The following is a 19,565-nucleotide window of genomic DNA, read 5'->3' as shown; positions in this document are numbered from 1 at the left end:
GGCATTAGTTATGATTTTTAAAGTATCAGTAGTTTCTGGAATGGGTCAGGAGGACTGCAAATGTAACTCCACTCTTAACAAAGCAGGAGAAAGGAAATTAGCCTGAAATTAGCCAGTTAGCCTGATTTCAGATGTTGTGAAGATGTTGGAATCCATTATTAAAGGTTTTGGCGTACTTAGGCGTAAGATCAAGTAGGCCAAAGTCAGTTTCCTTGACGGGAAATCTTGCCTGACAAATCAGTTGGAATTATTTGAGGAAATATCAAACAAGATAGACAAAGGACAGTCAGTGGATGTTCGACTTTTAGAAGTCTTTGACAAGGTGCCACATGTGAGGCTGCTTAAGAAGATATTACAGGTAGGATACTAGCATGGATTGAAGATTAGCTGTTTGACAGGAAGAAAAGAGTGGGAATTCTGGTTGGCTGCCGATGATTAGTCGTGTTCAATAGTGGTCAGTATTGGGACTGCTTCTTTGCATGTTACACATCAACAATTTTAATGATGGAATTGATTATGTGTAGCCAAGTTTGCAGATAATACGAAGAAAAGCTGAGGGGCAGGTAGTATTGAGGAAGCAGGGAGTCTGCAGAAGACAGATTAAGAGAATGGGCAAAGAAGTGACAAATGAAATATAGTGTTAAGGAAGTATATGGTCATACACTTTAGTAGAAGGAATAAAGTCAGACTGTTTTCTAAATGGGGAGAAAAATCAAAAAATCAGATGTGGTAAGGAAGACAAAATGCAATATTAGCATTTATTTTAAGTGGACTTGAATCTAAGAGCAAGGATGTGATGCTGAGACTTTATAAGGCACTGGTCAAATGACACTTAGAGGATTGTGAGCAGTTTTGGCCCTTTATCTATGAAAAGATATGTTGGCTTTGGGAAGTGTCCAGCAAAGATTCACGAGAATTATTCTGGGAATGAATGGAATGAGGAACATTTGATGGTTCTGAGCCTGTACTTGCTGAAGTTTAGAAGAATGAGGGAGGATCTGACTGAGATCTACTGAATACAGAAAACCTAGACCGAGTGAACGTGGAGAGGATGTTTCCTATCATGGATAAATCTATGACCATAGGGCACAGCCTCAAAACAGAGGGATATACATTTAGTACAGAGATGAGGAATTTCTTCAGCCAGGGGATGAAGAACTCATTGCCACAGACTGTCGTGGAGGCTAAATCATTCAGTATATTTATTGCAGAGGTTGGTAAGTTCCTGATTGGCTAGAGTGTCAATGGTTTCGTGGAGAAAGCAGGAGAATAGGGTTGTGAGGGATGATAAATAAACCATGATAGAATGGCAGATCAGTCTTGACGGACAGAAGAGCCTAATTCTGCTCCCTTAGAATAAGCTAATTCAATGGATTTCAATCAACAGTATTCCTTTTTGAATGTCCAAGTCCAACATTGAGGGAACAGCAACTAAAGTGCATTATGCTCTTGGGACACATGCTGAATAGTCATTTGGTGGAGTGAGAGGTTACAGTAAAATCATTTTACAGTAGTCTTGTAGCTTGGAAGGTAATTCTGTCACACAGGATGAATAAGGTGTGATGTATAAAAGATCTTTCATTACTATTCTGCTAATGTCATGTTTTTCTGTTTTTTTTCTACCTGTTCTGATATCCATCAACTTCTTCCCTGCAAACTCCCTTGCTTCTCCATCCACCCCACCACTCTGAAAACAACTCCCATCTAACTACAGGACTTGAGGAAGCTGGTAGCTCCATTACTGAAGAGTTTCCAGGCAGAGGTAAGTCTCAGCTTTTTTTTAAGCCTGACAGAGCATATTATTTTAAAGAGTCAATATCCTTTGATGAAAATCAAAACAGCAGATGTTGGAATTCTGAAACAAAAAACATAAATGCTGGAAGTACTCAGTAAGTCAGGTAGTATTGGTAGAAAGAGACAGAGTTAATGAAGATTCACAAGAATCATTCTGGGAATGAATGGGATGAGGAGGATTTAATTGTTCTGGGCCTGTACTTGCTGAAGTTTAGAAGAATGGGGGGGAGGGATTTCACTGAAATCTACTGAATACAGAAAACCTAGACTGAGTGAACATTGAGTGTTCTCAGCATCCTCTGTTAATTTTTTTTTGGCATATGAGGTACTTTTGACATGTAAATTTTACCATAAACTGACTCTTAATGCTTGCCTCTAGATTAAGTTTGAGGCTTTTGTCTCGTTTTTTTAAGTACTTAAAACTTCAGAACTCTTTGTTGTATGTATTATTGTATCATCAGAAATGTATATTTACAAAGATGTTACGTACAAGTATTAGTTATTGATGCTGCAAAAAAACATGATCACCAAGTTCCTATAACTTGCAATCAATTACATTATGTGATGCAAATTTCCCTCATTACAGTTAGCAGAGGACAAAGTATTGCTGCATATCAAAACTGTGGTGTTGCTGTGCAAGGCACAAAAAAGTGCTGGAGGAACTTGAATTCTTCTGGAAATGAACAGACAGTCAATGTTTAGGCTGAGACCCTTCACTGGGACTGGAATTTATTGATCCCAAAGGAAATTACTGTGTCACAGTAGCATTACAAGTGCACAGATATACAAATACACAAATATTAGAAGAAAAGTAGGAGAAAATAAGTAAAAAAAATAAGAAGGGGGAAGAAGCCAAAATAAGAAGGTGCAAGGTGGGGGAGGGGTTATGAAGTAAGAAGCTGAAAGGTGATAGTCTGAAATGTTTAAGAGTTTGGGAAACAGGAATATGAATACAGAGGAGATTCGACCATGGGAGAAAGTGGCAGAGGAGAGGCACTGGGGGAGGCGCTAGGCAGTTGCGGAGAAGAGAAAGAGGTGGGGGGTCTGCAGAGTGGGGAATTGAAGAAGAGGGAAGGGAGAAGGGAAAAAACATTAATGTTCACAATAGTTCTGAAAGTCCTATAGATTTAATTTTAGTTTTGAACATACTGGTTGCAGTGAGAATGTGGGATGTTATGGGAGATGAAACATTGGGGAGTGATCATTTTCCTATATTAATAAGCTTGGGTTTGGATTTATATAGGGGACAGTAGGCCACTTTTAGGAGGTGAGATTTTGGTGAAGCAAATTGGGAGAAGTTTAAGGCTATATGTGTTGAACATCTCTCAGGGCTGAATATTGAGCATGCTGTGGATTTTGGTAGTGAAAGTAATGTCACATTATTCATCAAACTGCATTGGAAGTAATTCCTATTAAGAAGAACATTGATAGGAGAAAGGTTGTACCATGGTGGACTGAGGAGTGTGCAGAAGCGATTAGGGAGAGAAATAAGATATTTAGGAAGTTAATAACTATCACTCTCCAAGTGACCTTATTATGTATAAAAGGGCCCAGCCCATAGTGAGGAAAATGGTGAAGGTTGCAGTGAAGATTTTCTGGAGGTCATATTGTGAATTGAATTGAATTTACTTTATTTCTTACATCCTTCACCTACATGAGGAGTAAAAATCTTTACATTACGTCTCTGTCTAAATATACAATGTGCAATCATAGTAACTTATAATAAATAGAACAATCAGTGTAACATAGAAATAAACTCAAATCAACATGAATTAATCATTCTGATGGCCTGGTGGAAGAAACTGTCCCGGAGCCTGTTGGTCCTGGCTTCTATGCTATGGTACATAATGAGTGCACTGGATAGAGGGGAACAGGTGGATGTTGTATACTTGGATTCCAGAAGGCGTTCAATAAAGTGCTGCACAAGAGACTTATAAATAAGATATGGATGAATGGAATTAGAAGAAGTGTATTGGTATGGATAGTGCATTGGTTAACCAATAGATGGCAGAGAGTTGGTATAAATGGATGTTTCTCCGGTTGGCAGAGAACAATTGTTCAATGTTACATGTATTTGTTGGACAAAGTATATGAACCTCTATGATTATCAGTCATTTGAAGGGGAAATTAGAGTAAGTTGTGAGTGTGGGAGGCCCTGCCCTACTTAAAGAACATAAACCTGGGTCTTCGCAGTCAAAGTCTGATCTTCACCACACAGGTTTTTGGAAGTGTGCCTCGATCAAAGGAAATTTCTGAGTCCTCAGAAAAAAAGATGTTGAGTAACCAGGCTAGAAGAGGATACAAAACCATTTCTAAAGAGTTTGGGCTCCACCAATCCACTGTCAGGCAGATGGAGTACAAATGGAGGAAGCTCAACACCGATGCTGCTCTCCGCTGGAGTGACCGACTAACAAAAATCACTGCAGGTGCAAGGCGTGTACTATTCTAGAAGATCACAAAGAACCCCAGGGTAACATCTAAGGCCTCTCTTGCATTGGCTAATGTCAGTGTTCAAGAGTCTATCATAAGGCAAACACTGAACAACAATGGTGTGCATGGCAGGATTGCAAGAAGGAAGCCACTGCTGTCCAAGAAGAACATTTCTGCCTGTCTAAAGTTTGCTAAAGTCCATGTGAATAAGCCAGAAGGCTATTGGAAGAATGTTCTGTAACAGCCTTGGGACCAGGATGGTTTGCCATCGTTGATGGAACTATGAATTTTGAATTGTACCAGCAAACTTTACAGGAAAATATCATCCATGAACTGAAGCTCATGAGAAAGTGGGTCATGATGATCCTAAACACACCTCAAAATCCACAATGGACTACCTCAAGAGGTGCAAGCTGAAGGTTTTGCCATGGCCCCCAACCTAAACATCATCAAATATCTGTGGATAGACCTCAAAAGAGCAGTGCATGCAAGATGGCCCAAGAATTTCACAGAACTAGAAGCCTTTTGCAAGGAAGAATGGGTAAAAATCCCCAAACAAGAATTGAAAGACCCTTAGCTGGCTACAGAGAGTGATTACAAGCTGTGATACTTGCCAAAGGGGGTGTTACTAGGTACTGACCATGCAGATTGCCCAAACTTTTGCTTCGGGCCCTTTCTCTTTTTTGTTCTTTTGAACCTAAAGATGGAAATAAAAAAGTAATCTTGCTTAAAATATTAAAGAAATGTGTCATCTTTAACTTTATGCCTTTTGGAAATCAGGTCATCTTTTATTCGCTTAGCTATTCACAGGAACAGAAATTTTTACCAGGTGTGCCCAAACTTTTGCATGCCACTGTATAGGGCTTTTTAGCTTTTCATTTGAAAAAAGAAGTAGTAGGGGCCCCCGCAACCCCTCTCCAATCTCTACACTGCACTCTAGTTCAGTTGGTGGCAATAATGCACATTTAAGTTGGACTGCTAACCAGCATTAAAATCAAGAAGAAGAAGAAGAAGAAGAAGAGATTCAGTTGTTGTTCAGACCAAATATCAGAATAGGGGAAGAAATATGATCTAAGTGGTTTTAACTGTGGAATGATTGTTGGTGCTAGATGGGGTGGTTTGAGTATCTCAGAAACTGCTGGTCATCTGGAATTTTCACACAACGATCTCTAGAGCAGGGGTGGCCAACCTTTTACATTCCATGCATCAATTTTTTCATGCACAAGTTCAGATGCACCATACAACTCTTGTACCCCCATTCAATTCTTGTAAAAATATGTTAATATAGACATATTTAGTGTTTTTGCATGATATATTGATTTAATATAAAAACAAGATAAACTTTACTTACCTTAATGAGACTTTTAACAAATATATTTTGTCTTCTTTTGATTTCTTCCTTTTTTTTAATCACATGTTCTTTCTGTAACTCAGACCCAAGCACTAGCTTCAGTTTCCCTTCTATTTCAGTCTGATGTTGTGTTCTATAGTGTCTATTAAGATCACGTCTTCTATTATGTGAGAAAGTGTTTTCATAAATAATTCACAACGGTTTTCCTGACGGACCCACTATAAATAAGAACTGTTCATTGAATTCACGCTTACTATCACTTTCTGCTTTTCTTTTGCTCATTTTCTTTTGCACTGTAATGAGTAACAATGTAAAAACAAGGCTTAATTTTTTGAAAAAGTACAAAATTGCAAATGTGCACAAAGGACGAACAAAGCACAACTCCATAGCACACGAGTGTCAATTGTAAACTGACTGGCAAAAACCTACAACGCACCGCTGGTACAGACGTTGGCGCCTCAGGATCAAACAAGCATCAAATGTGTATTGAACAGTAATGGAACAACTGCAAAACAAAAGTCCTTCTTTCCTAGTTTGATTCATTGAACATTTTTTAAAAATTAAAAAACGATTAATGTGAAAGAAGATAACATTCGCCAAAGGATGTGCACGAAATAATAAAATCGCTAAAAATAATTGCTAAGTTTTAGATGTATTCTCAGTAAAATCCATTTGTAGCTCTAAGCTACTTGAATTCCTGTTACAGATTTTTTTTCTACAAATCGGTTTGTGATTAATACTTTTTGCATGAGTAGGCTTACTTTTTTATTATTATCACTGGGGTGTAATGTGCCACTTCTAATCATCCAATGCGCCACTTCTGGCACATGCGCCCTAGGTTGCCCATTCCTGCTCTAGAGTTTACAGAGCAGTGTGGAAAACAAAAAAAGAGCAGTTGCCTGAGTTTAGTGTGTAAAAATGTCCTGTTTGTCAGAGGAGAATGACTGGACTGGTTCAAACTGACAGAAATGTGACAATAACTCAAATAACCATGTGTTACAACAGTGGTGTAACAGAAGAGCATCTCTAACTGCACAATATGTCAAATCTTGAAGTAGGTGGGCTACAGCAGCAGTAGATCATGAACATACTCTTAGTGGCCACATTATTAGGTACAGGAGGTAACTAATAAAGTAATCACTGAGTATATCTTCTTCACGACTAACTTTTTTCCCCCATTCTTTATTAATGGTGTATTTCTCAACCAGCCGTTTGGTGTTTCCGTCCCAATCAAAGAAATGGTTAAAAGTTGACTGCCCAGGATCATTGTGGCATAATACTTGCTGTACCTTTCCTTATCAAATGCCAGCTGGAAATTAATACATTCACTGGTGTCCCCTTTATGTAAGGCACTTGTTAATACTTTAAAGCTTGTTGTTCAGTCATTTAGTAGAGTCCAACTCTTTGTATTCTCATGGATTATGGGGTCCAGAGGGTTTTCATGGCAAGATATGGAAGTAAAATACAAAAATACAACTGCAGATGCTGTGGATTAAAGAATACATACACAACGCTGGAAGAACTCAGCAGGCCAGGCAGCATCCGTGAGAAAGGAGTAGCTAACGTTTCGGGCTGAGATCCTTCATCAGGAATGGGGGGGAAGAGAGGGCCGAAGCCCAGTAATAGAGATAGGGGAGGGGGTAGGGCCTAGAGGCGCCAGGTGGAAAACCAATCAGAGGAAAGATAAGGGGGGGAGGAGGAGGGGATAAGCATGAAAGAACTGTAGAGATAAAGAAGCAGAAAGTTGAGAGGGGAGAGAGGGACCTGGGATAGGGGAAGGGGGAGGGGGAAGGAATTACCAGAAATTGGAGAATTCAATGTTCATACCACCAGGCTGGAGGCTACCCAGATGGTAGATGAGGTGTTGCTCCTCCAACCTGAGTTTGGCCTCATCATGGCAGTAAAGGAGGCCATGTATGGACATAACTAGATGGGAATGAGAGGCAGAGTTTAAGTGGGTGGCAACCAGGAGGTCCTGTCTATTGTGACGGACGGAGTGTAGGTGCTCGACGAAGCAGTCCCCCAATCTGCATCGGGTCTCGCCGATGTATAGGAGGGAGCACCGGATGCAATAGATGACTCCAGCAGATTTGCAAGTGAAGTGTTGCCTCACCTGGAAGGACTGTCTGGGGCCCGGAATGGTGGTAAGGGGGGAGGTGTGGGGATAGGTGTAGCATTTGCCCTTGCAGGGATAAGTGCCAAGTGGGAGTTCTGTGGGGAGGGACGTGTGGAGCAGGTAGTCGCAGAGGGAAAGATCCCTGCGAAATCTGAGAGGGGTAGGGAGGGAAGATATGGAAGTAGATTGCCACGCCTTTCTTCCACGCAGATACTACTGCTGCCCAGGTTGGGGCCCGGCTAGGTTTGAACTCAGGACCATCTGCCTTGAAGTCCAGTGCTGATGCCACTAAAGTAGTACATTCAAATATGATTTCCTTTACACAAAACCACATTGACTTTGCCAGATTAGCTTGACATTTTGTTAGTTTTAATCTGTAATGTTTGTAATAATAGCTGCAAACATTTTTCCTATCTCAAATGATGAGCTTAACTAGCTTGCACTTTCCTGCTTTTGGTTTCTGTTCCTTATTGAGTAAAGGAGTTAGGCATTGAAATCTAGGAAATTTCAGAAAATTGAATACATCATTTGTCTTACTGGTCACTTATTCTCCAGTGTTTCTCCCTCGCTCCTTCCTTCACCCACACACAATTCCACATTTAGAGCCATTACTAGGTATTGTTACTCATTTCAGAAGACTAATAAAAAAAACTGTTTATCTACAATCTCCTTATTTTCTATTATTAATTCCCTAACAATGCTCTTAATCTTTTACTTTTGAAGTATGTATAGGAATTCTTACTTTCTGTTTATAGATTTCAGGCAAGCTTTAGCTTGTACTCAGATTTTTACTTCCTTATTAATCTATGTGTTTTTTTTGGCATCATTTCTTTATCTGTCATCTCCCTTTGTACAATCATATGCTTTCTTTTCAAGTTAAGCAGGAGTGGTATGTCTTGCCCTCTGATTTTTAGTTGATTCTTGCAATATATCTATACTTTGGATTTGGAAAGTGTGATAGTATCGTGTTTGCTGACTGTGAAATTCTAAATTCAAATTATATTAGGCCCTATCAGATATATAAATAGTCATGAGTACTCTCATTAAAGGATAATTTTACTGTAACTACTCAATCTTCAAAGACTAGATTACTTCCTGTTTATTCTCCACATTGTTCATCTGCCAATATCCACTATTCCAGCAGAAGATACTTGTAGCTAACAAAGTAGTTTAAAACACAGTTCATTTATTTTCAGTGATAGACATTTAAGTCCAGACAGCTTCCTGAAAACATATTTAAAACTCAGAGGATTTATATCTCAGACATTTCTAAATTACAATCATTTCAAAAACAGAATATGTTTCCACAATACAAAGAACAAAGGATTTCCGAAACACAGGTGCAACTCCTGTAAACTAAAACCAGATACCAAAGTTGTAAATGAACAAATTATCCATCACAGACACTGAAGCTGGAGGAAATGATCCTAGTTCATTGTGATTCTTCCATTACAAAATGTTCAAAAAACTAGGTAATGATCGAGATAGCAGGAAGGAATTTAAGAATGAAATTAGGAGAGCCAGAAGGGGCCATGAGAAGGCCTTGGCGAGCAGGATTAAAGAAAACCCCAAGGCATTCTACAAGTATGTGAAGAGGATAAGTTGTGAGAGAACAGGACCAATCAAGTGTTGCAGTGGAAAAGTGTGAATGAAACTGAGGAAATAGCTAAGGTACTTAATGAATACTTTGCTTCAGTATTTACTATAGAAAAAGGATCTTGGCAATTGTAGGGATGACACAGTGGATTGAAAAGCTTTTTTTTCAGTATTTTTATTATTTTTATTCAGAAGAAAAAACAAGATTTACAGAGTGCGACACATAGATACATCTCAACATGAAGTGTGTACATTCATGTATTGTAATAAAATTGATCAAAATGTTATAGCATATCACATAAAGGTATACCACTCCGTAATCAAAAATTTAAAGTAAGTCAAACATCATAAAAGAAATTTTTTATATTAAAAAAAGTCAATCCCCTACCAACTACCAAAGACAAAAGCTGATGGATGATAATGGATAATTAGAAAAAAAACATATTCTCTTAAGAAGAGAAGATAGAAATATACATAAATGTCTGTTCACTGTTAAGCTTTATAAATTGGAAAAGTAATTTAGGAAAGGTTCCCAGATATCATAAAAAGATTGTTTCGAATTTAAGACTGAGCAGCGGATCTTCTCTAAATTTAAATAAGACATAATATCACGTAGCCATTGAAGATGTGTAGGAGGGGTAGACTCCTTCCATTTAAGCAAGATTGCTCTCCGTGCTAAAAGAGAGGTAAAAACTAAAACCTGTAGGTTAGGAGTATTTAAAGTTATATCTTCATTTGCAATAATACCAAACAAGGTGGTAAGGGGATTTGGGTCAAATTGGACCCTAAAAAGTTGTGAGAAGGTATGGAGTACTTCCCGCCAAAACTTTTCAATTTTAGGACAAAACCAAAACATATGAATTAAAGAGGCATCAGCAGAGTTGCAGCATTTACTACAAAGTGGAGAAACGTTCGGATAAAAACTTGACAGCTTCTGTTTAGAACTGTAAGCTCTATGAACCACTTTAAATTGTAGAAGAGAATGACGAGCACAGAAAGATGATTTATTAACCCATTTAAGAATTTTATTCCATCTTTCATCAGAAATCTGACAATTTAGGTAATCTTCCCAAGCTTTTTTTATTTTATCGAAAAAGTCTTGTCTAGAATCAATCAACAAGCTATAGATACTGGTAATAGAGCCATTAACAAAAGGTTTTAAATTTAAAAGATTGTCCAGTAAATTTTTATCAGGACCTATAGGAAAAGTACGGTAGATTTCGCACTACAGAGCGCACCTGATTAAAAGCCGCTGGCTCTAATTTTAGAAAGAAAATCAATTTTGTACTTGTACAAACCGCACCGGATTTTAGGCCGCACCGGATTTTCGGCCGCAGGTGTCCCACGTTGTAATATGAGATATTTACACAGAAAGATATTACACGTGAGGATTTTTTAACTTTTAATTAAATCCATATGGTAACATAAACAAATACATATTGCAAATGCTTTTTTTCCAACCGTGCCTGTAACGCGGCTACTTTTAAATATACATACGTATCGGTAACACACAAATTACGTTGCGTATACTTTTTTACTGAACAACATTCCAATATCTCCTAACGACTGGTAAAAAATATATATACTGCAGCCTACCAGGAAAAGTTATTGATCGCCTTTAACTTAAAAGCAGCGTTCGCTCAGATCTAATGCCGCTCGCCCCCACCTTCCCGTTTATCGCAAACCGGTATTTCCCACAAGACGCGGCAAAACCGGGTGTGACGTCATAGCATCCCGGGATGTAGTACAGAAAACAAATATAGTTAAAACACTTCTAACTTTAACTAGAAAATGAATTACTAAGCGAAAATATTATAAACTAAATAACTGCCATAAAGGCAGCACAATGCTTTTCTTCGAGTGTTTTCCATGTTGATGAGGGTGAGTACAAATGACTGATTTACAATAATTTAATTGTGAAAGTGCGCTTGATTTATCGTACAATTTCATTGGACCTCTGTGAACTACTCATCAATTTTATTGGTCTACTGTTACGAGGCAAAATGTTTTTGGCGGCATGAAAAAAAATCATGCATTAGCCGCACCGTAGTAAAGGCCGCAGTGTTCAAAGCTGTTCAAAATGTGGGAAAAAAGTAGCGGCTTATAATCCGACATCTACGGTAGTTAATTGGAAACGTAAGAAATCTCTAATTTGAAGGTATCTGTAAAAATGTGTTTTTGGCACTGCAAATTTAGTTGACAATTGGTTAAATGAAGCAAGAGACCCTGAGATAAACTGGTCCCAAAAACACTTAATGCCTCGTTCATCCCAATCCTTAAAGACTTTGTCAGTCATGGAAGGGATAAAAAAAAATTAAGGAGAATAGGATATGATAATGAAAAATTCCCTAAACCAAAAAATTTTCTAAATTGAGACCAGATCCTTAAACTTTGCTTAACAGTTGTATTATCTGTTGTTTTATTTGCTGAAAAAGAAGAGTATGATCCAAGAAGAGAGACAATAGAGGAATTTTTTACAGAATTAACTTCTAAGGAGAATCATGATGGGCAATCTTTACGATAAATATAATAGGACCAGAAAGTAATATTCCTTATATTGGCAGCCCAATAGTAAAACCTAAAATTGGGTAAGGCTAATCCACCCATCTCTTTATTTCTTTGTAGGTAAACTTTACTTAAACGAGCTTATTTATTATTCCAAATATAAGATGTTAAAATTGAATCTAAAGAATCAAAGTAGGTCTTAGGAATAAAAATAGGTAAAGCCTGAAAAAGATATAAAAATTTAGGAAGAATCTTCATTTTAATCGAATTAATTCGGCCAATTAGGGATAAAGAAAGAGGAGACCATTTAGAAAGCGTCTTTTTCACTTAATTCAATAAAGGGTTTAAGTTTTCTTTAATTAAATTCTTGAAGTTTTTAGTAATTGTTATACCTAGAAATGTAAATTGACTTCTAACAACTTGGAACGGAAATTTGGCATTTGATGACATTAGGTCATTTAAAGGAAATAGCTCACTTTTATGTAAGTTCAGCTTATATCCTGAAAAATAACTAAACTGAGAAATTAAAGAAGGAACCGAAGGTAAAGAAGTTTCAGTGTTTGAGATAAAAAGTAAAATATCATCAGCGTATAACGAAATTTTATGAGTCATACCTTCCCTTAGTATACCAGAAATGTCCTTAGATTCTCGAAATGCTATTGCTAAGGGTTCTATAGCTAAAGCAAAAAGTAAAGGACTAAGAGGGCAACCTTGTCTAGTTCCCCGCTGTAATTTAAAGGGCTTAGAAATTTGAGAGTTAGTAATAACCTGAGCGGTAGGAGAGAAGTAAATTAATTTAACCCAGCAAATAAAATTAGGCCCAAAATTAAACTTTTCTAAGGTCTTAAAAAGATAATTCCACTCAATCCTATTGAAGGCTTTTTCTGCATCTAATTTTCGGATGGTGAATATATCACATTCAATAACCGACGTAAATTCGAGCTAGGATTTTTGATAAAATTTTTCATCAACATTTAATAAAGAAATCGGTCTGTATGAAGAACATTCAGCTGGATTTTTATTTTTTTTAAGAATAAGAGAAATAAAAGCTTCATAAAAAGATTGAGGGAGTTTACCTGATTTAAAGGGACTCTGATAAAACAGAGGATAAATAAGGTGTAAGTAACGTAGTGAAAGTTTTATTAAAAAAAAAGAAAAGCTTGAGCATATAGACATTAAGAAATAGGATGTGCTGGAGCTTTTGGAGTGGTCTGTGGAATTGAAGTGTATCGCCACTGCTGGAGGACTGAGCGCCGGTGTTCGGCGAAACGGTCTCCCAGTCTGCGGCGAGTCTCCCCAATGTATAAATGGCCACATCGGGAGCACCGGATACAGTATATCACCCCAGTTGACTCACAGGTGAAGTGGTGCCTCACCTGAGAGGACTGTCTGGGGCCTAGGATGGTGGTGAGGGAAGAAGTGTGGGGGCAGGTGTAGCAATTCTTCCGTTTGCAGGGATAAGTGCCAGGAGGGAGGTCCGTGGAGAGGGATGGGGGGGGGGGGGGGGGGATGAATGGACAAGGGAGTCGCGTAGGGAGCGATCTGTGCGGAAAGCCGAGAGTGGGGGGGAGGGGAAGATGTGTCTGTTGGTAGGATCCCGTAGGAGGTGGCGGAAGTTACGGAGGATTATACGTTGGCTCTGTAGGCTGGTAGGGTGATAGGTGAGGACCAGGGGGAGTCTATCCCTGGGGGGATGGGGTGAGGGTAGAGGTGCGTGAAATACGGGAGACGCGATGGAGGGCAGAGTTGATAGTGGATGAAGGGAAGCCCCTTTCTTTAAAAAAAGAAGACATCTCCTTTGTCCTAGAATGAAAGGCCTCATCCTGAGAGCAGATGCGGCGGAGGCGGAGGAATTGAGAGAAAGGGATAGCATTTTTGCAGGAGACGGTGGGAGGAGGAATAGTCTAGGTAGCAGTGGGAGTCTGTAGGTTTGTAGTAGACATCGGTGGATAGGCTGTCTCCAGAGATAGAAACAGAAAGATCTAGAAAGGGAAGGGAGGTGTCGGAAATAGACCAGGTGAATTTGAGGGCGGGGTGAAAGTCGGAGGCAAAGTTAATGAGGTCGACGAGCTCAGCATGTGTCCAGGAAGCAGCGCCGATGCAGTCGTCGATATAACGTAAGAAAAGAGGAGGACAGATACCGGTGTAGGCTTGGAACATAGATTGCTCCACATGGCTGACAAAAAAGCAGGCATAGCTAGGACCCATGCGGGTGCCCATGGCTACACCTTTAGTTTGGAGGAAGTGGGAAGAGCCAAAGGAGAAATTGTTAAGGGTGAGGACTAATTCCACAAGGCGGAGAAGAGTGGTGGTAGAGGGTGACTGGCTGGGTCTGGAATCCAGGAAGAAACAGAGAGCTTGGAGACCTTCCTGGTGGGGGAAGGAGGTATATAGGGACTGGATGTCCATGGTGAAAATGAGACGGTGGGGGCCAGGGAACTTGAAATCTTTGAAGAGATGTAAAGCAGGGGATGTATCACGGACACGGATCTAAAAAGCGTGGATTGGGACAGGTTGTTCTCTGGCAAGGATGTGATTGGTAAGTGGGAGGCCTTCAAAGGAGAAATTTTGAGAGTGCAGAGTTTGTATGTTCCTGTCAGGATTAAAGGCAAAGTGAAGAAGAATAAGGAACCTTGGTTCTCTAGGGATATTGAAACTCTGATAAAGAAGAAGAGAGAGATGAATGACAGGTATAGGCAACACAGAGCAAATAAGGTGCTTGAGGAGTATAAAAAGTGCAAAAAAATACTTAAGAAAGAAATCAGGAGGGCTAAAAGAAGACATTAGGTTGCTATGGCAGTCAAGGTGAAGGATAATTCAAAGAGCTTCTGCAGGTATATTAAGAGCAAAAGGATAGTAAGGGATAAAATTGGTTATCTTGCAGATCAGAGTGGTGGGCTATGTATGGAACCAAAAGATGTGGGGGAGATCTTAAATGGGTTTTTTGCATCTGTCTGTACTAAGGAAACTGGCATGGAGTCTATGGAAATAAGGCAAACAAGTAGTGAGGTCATGGAACCTATACAGATTGAAGAGGAGGACGTGCTTACTGTCTTGAGGCAAATCAGAGTAGTTAAGTCCCCAGAACCTGACAGGGTATTTCCTTGGACCTTTTTTTTTAAATTTCCTTGGACCTTGAAGGAGACTAGTGTTGAAATTGCAGGGGCCCTGGTGGATATATTTAAAATGTCTGTGTCTACAGGTGAGGTGCTGGAGGATTGGAGGATAGCTCATGTTGTTCCGTTGTTGTAAAACGGCTCTAAAAGTAATCTGGGAAATTATAGGCCGGTAAGTTTGACGTAAGTAGTAGATATATTATTGGAAGGAGTACTAAGAGGTAGGATCTACATGTATTTGGATAGACAGGGACTTATTAGGGAGAGTCAACATGGCTTTGTGTGTGGCAGGTGATGCTTAACCAATCTATCAGAGTTTTCAAGGAGGTTACCAGGAAAGTGGATGAAGGGAAGGCAGTGGATGTTGTCTACATGGACTTCAGTAAGGCCTTTGACAAGGTTCCTCATGGGAGGTTAGTTAGGAAGATTCAGTCGCTAGGTATACGTGGTGAGGTAGTAAATTGGATTAGACATTGGCTGAATGGGAGAAGTCAGAGAGTGGTAGTGCAGGATTGCTTCTCTGAGTGGAGGCCTGTGACTAGTGGTGTGCCACAGGGGTCAGTGCTGGGCCCATTGTTTTTGTCATCTGTATCATTGATCTGGATGATAATGTGTTAAACTGGATCAGCAAAATTGCTGATGATACTAAGATTGTAGCTGTAGTGGACAGTGAGGAAGGTTTTCAAAGCTTGCAGAGGGATTTGGACCAGCTGGCAAAATGGGCTGAAAAATGGCAGATGGAGTTTAATACAGACAAGTGTGAATTATTGCACTTTGGAAGGACAAACCAAGGTAGAACATACAAGGTAAATGGTAGGGCACTGAGGAGTGCAGTAGAACAGAGGGATCTGGGAATACAGATAGAAAATTCCCTAAAAGTGGCATCACAGGTAGATAGGGTCGTAAAGAGAGCTTTTGGTACATTGGCCTTTATAAATCAAAGTATTGAATATAAGAATTGGAATGTTATGGTGAGGTTGTTTAAGACATTGGTGAGGCCAAATTTGGAGTATTGTGAGCAGTTTTGGTCACCTAATTACAGGAAGGATATTAGTAAGGTTGAAAGTGTGCAGAGAAGGTTTACAAGGATGTTGCCGGAACTTGAGAAACTGAGTTACAGGGAAAGGTTGAATAGGTTAGGACTTTATTCCCTGGAGTGTAGAAGAATGAGGGTAGATTTGATAGAGGTATATAAAATTATGATGTGTATAGATAGAGTGAATGCAAGCAGGCTTTTTCCACTGAGGCCAGGGGAGAAAAAAACCAGAAGACATGTGTTAAGGGTGAAGGGGGAAAAGTTTAAAGGTAATATTTGGGGGGAGGGCATCTTCACACAGAGAGTGGTGGGAGTGTGTAATGAGCTGCCAGATGAAGTGGTGAATGCGGGCTCACTTTTAACATTTAAGAAAAACTTGGACAGGTACATGGATGAGAGGTGTATGGAGGGATATGGTCCAGGTGCAGGTCAGTGGGACTAGGCAGAAAAATGGTTCTGCACAGCTAAGAAGGGCCAAAAGGTCTGTTTCTGTGCTGTAATGTTCTATAGTTCTATGGTTCTAAAGAGTGCAGAGGAGATTTACAAGGATGTTGCCTGGATTGGCGAGCATGCCTCACGAGAACTGGTCGAGTGAACTTGGCCATTTCTCCTTGGAGTGACGGAGGTTGAGAGGTGACCTGATAGAGGTGTATTAAGTTGATGAAGGGCATTAATAGTGTGGGTAGTCAGAGGCTTTTTGCCAGGGCTGAAATGGCTAACATGAAATGGCACAGTTTTAAGGTGCATGGAAGTAGGTACAGAGGAGATGTGAGGGGCAGCCCACAATGTTGTGCCTAACATGTACTTACTTTAGAAGTTTCCTAGGGTTACCCATAGCCCTCTATTTTTCTAATCTCCATGTACCTATCCAGGATTCTCTTAAAAGACCCTGTTGTATCCGCCTTCATCACCATTGCCGGCAGCCCATTCCATGCACTCACCACTCTCTGAGTAAAAAACTTAGTGAGGGGAACAGACAGGAGGTTCTGTCATCCTGATAGAGATACCCGCATGGTGTGTTGCCTCCCAGATGCCAGGGTGCAGGATGTCTCGGATCGAGTGTAGAGTATTCTGAAGGGAGAGGCGTGAACAACCAGTAGTCTTGGTACTGTTACGTATCCCGTGGGTATCTTGTGACTGTGTTATGACCATGATGTAATTGAGTATCTGGTGAGCATGATGTAATGGTTTTGTGATGGTGGGGTGATGTAATTTCCCAGCAATGTGAGGTCACATGATGTAATTTTCCCGCCTGTGTGAGGTCATGTTATGGCCTGTTCCAACAGGTATAAAATGGGAAACCCTGCTATGACGCAGGTTAGTTCATTGTTTAATTCATCAGTTACTCCGTTATGCTGCATATTCATCTCATGATGCAGTGTTGTTTTAAAGTGGAGTTTTACTTTCTATCTTAAGTCTCAAAGGTTATTGCCAGCAGTTTCGCCAAACGCTGCCAGTTTTGGTTTGATCTAACTTTGCAATTCAGTTGGAGAGTGAAGTATTTACTGAAGTACGGAAACCCGAAGGAACAAGTAAAGTTGGTGTTATCGACAGTTTAATACAGGATCGACCTTATTGGATCTTCGTTCAGGAAATAGTAACCTGCATCCGAGATAACCCCTGCCTGTAAGAGCAGAAAAGGGTTGGGGCAGTGTTATTCGCCAAGGGAAAGGTCAGTTCCTTATAAGCCGTTTTTATTTCGTTCATCGTGAGTCTTTTGGGCAAGACATATTTCTGCTGGGATCAGCGGTATCGTCACGTCTTCAAGGAATTCGTAACTTCAGGAAAGTCTCTCCAACCTCTCCTACACCATTCTCCGCCGGATTCATGCTTCCAACTGCCGTTTCTTCTCCTTCCTCGCGTCCAAGAAGGATCACAAGCTCACTGGCCTGCAGCCCATGATGACCGCCTCCAGCCCGGACCCCGACCTCTCGGACTTTGACTTCTCAGGCCTTCAGCAGGCCGAAGACCCATCCGCCACTGACTCTAACCCCGACTGGAACCACATGGGCATCAGCCCCCGGCGGGCCATGGACTCACTCGCTTCTGACTCAGACCTTCAGTTCTGGCGCCCTGCAGGCCACAGGCTCCAACACCCCCAGCTCCAGATCCAGCTCGGACCGTGATCCTGACCCTATCCAGACTGGGACCGCTCTTACTGCCGCTGGGTCCTACCGCTTGTCTTATTCCTCTACCAACCCCTATTCTCCCCGGGACTCCCAACCCTCCCTCCACCCCTCATCTCCCCTCCATTCCTCTGATCCCTCATCCTCCCCTCAGCCCGCTCTCCCTGAACATCCCAACCCTCCTCTCCCTCCTGAGACCTTCCACTCTTTACCCTCCTCTGACCCCAGCCCCAACCCTTGCCGTGTCTTCACCATTCCCTCTGACCTTCCCCTCTCTGAGGCAGAGCGTTCTGTGCTTAGCAAGGGCCTCACTTTTGTCCCCCTCCGTCCATACCTCAGTGAGTTCCGTACCCGGCATGACGCTGAACTCTTCTTTCGTCGCTTACGTCTCCGAGCCTACTATGTTAGCAAGGATTCCCCTCCCCCTATTGATGACCCCTTCTCCGGTCTTCAACCCTCCTCTTCCTCCTGGTCACCCCCACCAAGCCTTCTACCTGCACTCGATCTTTTCATCTCCAACTGTTGCTGAGACATCAACCGAAATGTTGACTGCTTCTTTCAACGGATGCTGCCTGACCTGCTGAGTTCATCCAGCTTGTTTGTACGTCTTGACTGTATAAATCATTTGGACTTTTGCATTTACCACTGTGTTCGCATTTATCGCTTTAAGAACTGTTCCAGTTGCTGTATAGCCGATAACTTCCGGTTAAGTTAGTTGTTTGTTTGCTTTTCATTTTTGTTGAACAGAGTTAAATAAATGTTTATTTGTTTATAAAAAACTTGTCTGTATTCTATATTCATTGTTGCCGGAGAAGTACCTTGACAGTACACGTTGGTAGAAATGATATAAGTAGAAAAAGGGAGAAGGTTCTGAAGAGAGAATTTGGTGAGTTGGGTCGGAAGCTGAAAGGCATGACCTCCAGGGTAGTAATCTCAGGATTGCGCCTGTGCCACATGCTATCGAGCACAAGAGTAGCATGATCAGGGATGTTAATGCATGGCTGAGAGACTGGTGTAGTGGACAGAGCTTTGGGTTCCTGGATCATTGGAGGCTCATCTGGGGGAGGCATGACCTGTACAAAAAGGATGGGTTACAGCTGAACCCAAAGGGGTCCAATATCCTAGCAGGCAGGTTTAATAGAGCTGTTCGGAAGGGTTTAAACTACTTTGGCAGGGAGATGGGATCCGGAGTGATGAAGCTGAGGAAGGGGAAAACAGAAATAAATCAAAGATAGCATGCAACTGAGATGATAGAAAGGACAGGCAGGAGATGAGGCTTATCACAGCCAGTGGGATGAGTTACAGGGCAATAGAGGCATGGTGCAGTTAAAACAGAAAGCAACAAGTACTGGACTGGAGTTGTTTGGGAGAGTTTACACTGACTTGGCAGGGGAATGGGAACCAGAATGTAGTGCAAAGGAAGAGGTGATGGGTTTACAAACAGAGGCTGTGTGCCGTGAGACGCCTAGCAAGGAGAGGCTGATGATAAGGCAAA

At 40.8% G+C, this 19,565-nt stretch overlaps 1 protein-coding gene across 5 annotated transcripts in view; it reads left to right on the top strand.

The window, feature by feature from the left end:
• The window catches only part of LOC140731911 (protein CASP-like), a 725,429-nt gene that overhangs the window by 126,332 nt on the left and 579,532 nt on the right, over positions 1 to 19,565 (top strand). For all 5 annotated transcript variants that reach the window (XM_073053890.1, XM_073053887.1, XM_073053886.1 and 2 more), the window contains exon 3: positions 1,715 to 1,762. In XM_073053890.1, coding sequence (XP_072909991.1) covers positions 1,715 to 1,762 — 48 coding nt within the window. The remainder of the gene's footprint in view (positions 1 to 1,714; positions 1,763 to 19,565) is intronic.

This window comes from Hemitrygon akajei, chromosome 8, assembly GCF_048418815.1.
Source record: "Hemitrygon akajei chromosome 8, sHemAka1.3, whole genome shotgun sequence".
Classification (NCBI taxonomy): Eukaryota; Metazoa; Chordata; class Chondrichthyes; order Myliobatiformes; family Dasyatidae; genus Hemitrygon; species Hemitrygon akajei.
This window is presented reverse-complemented; position numbering and strand designations above follow the sequence as displayed.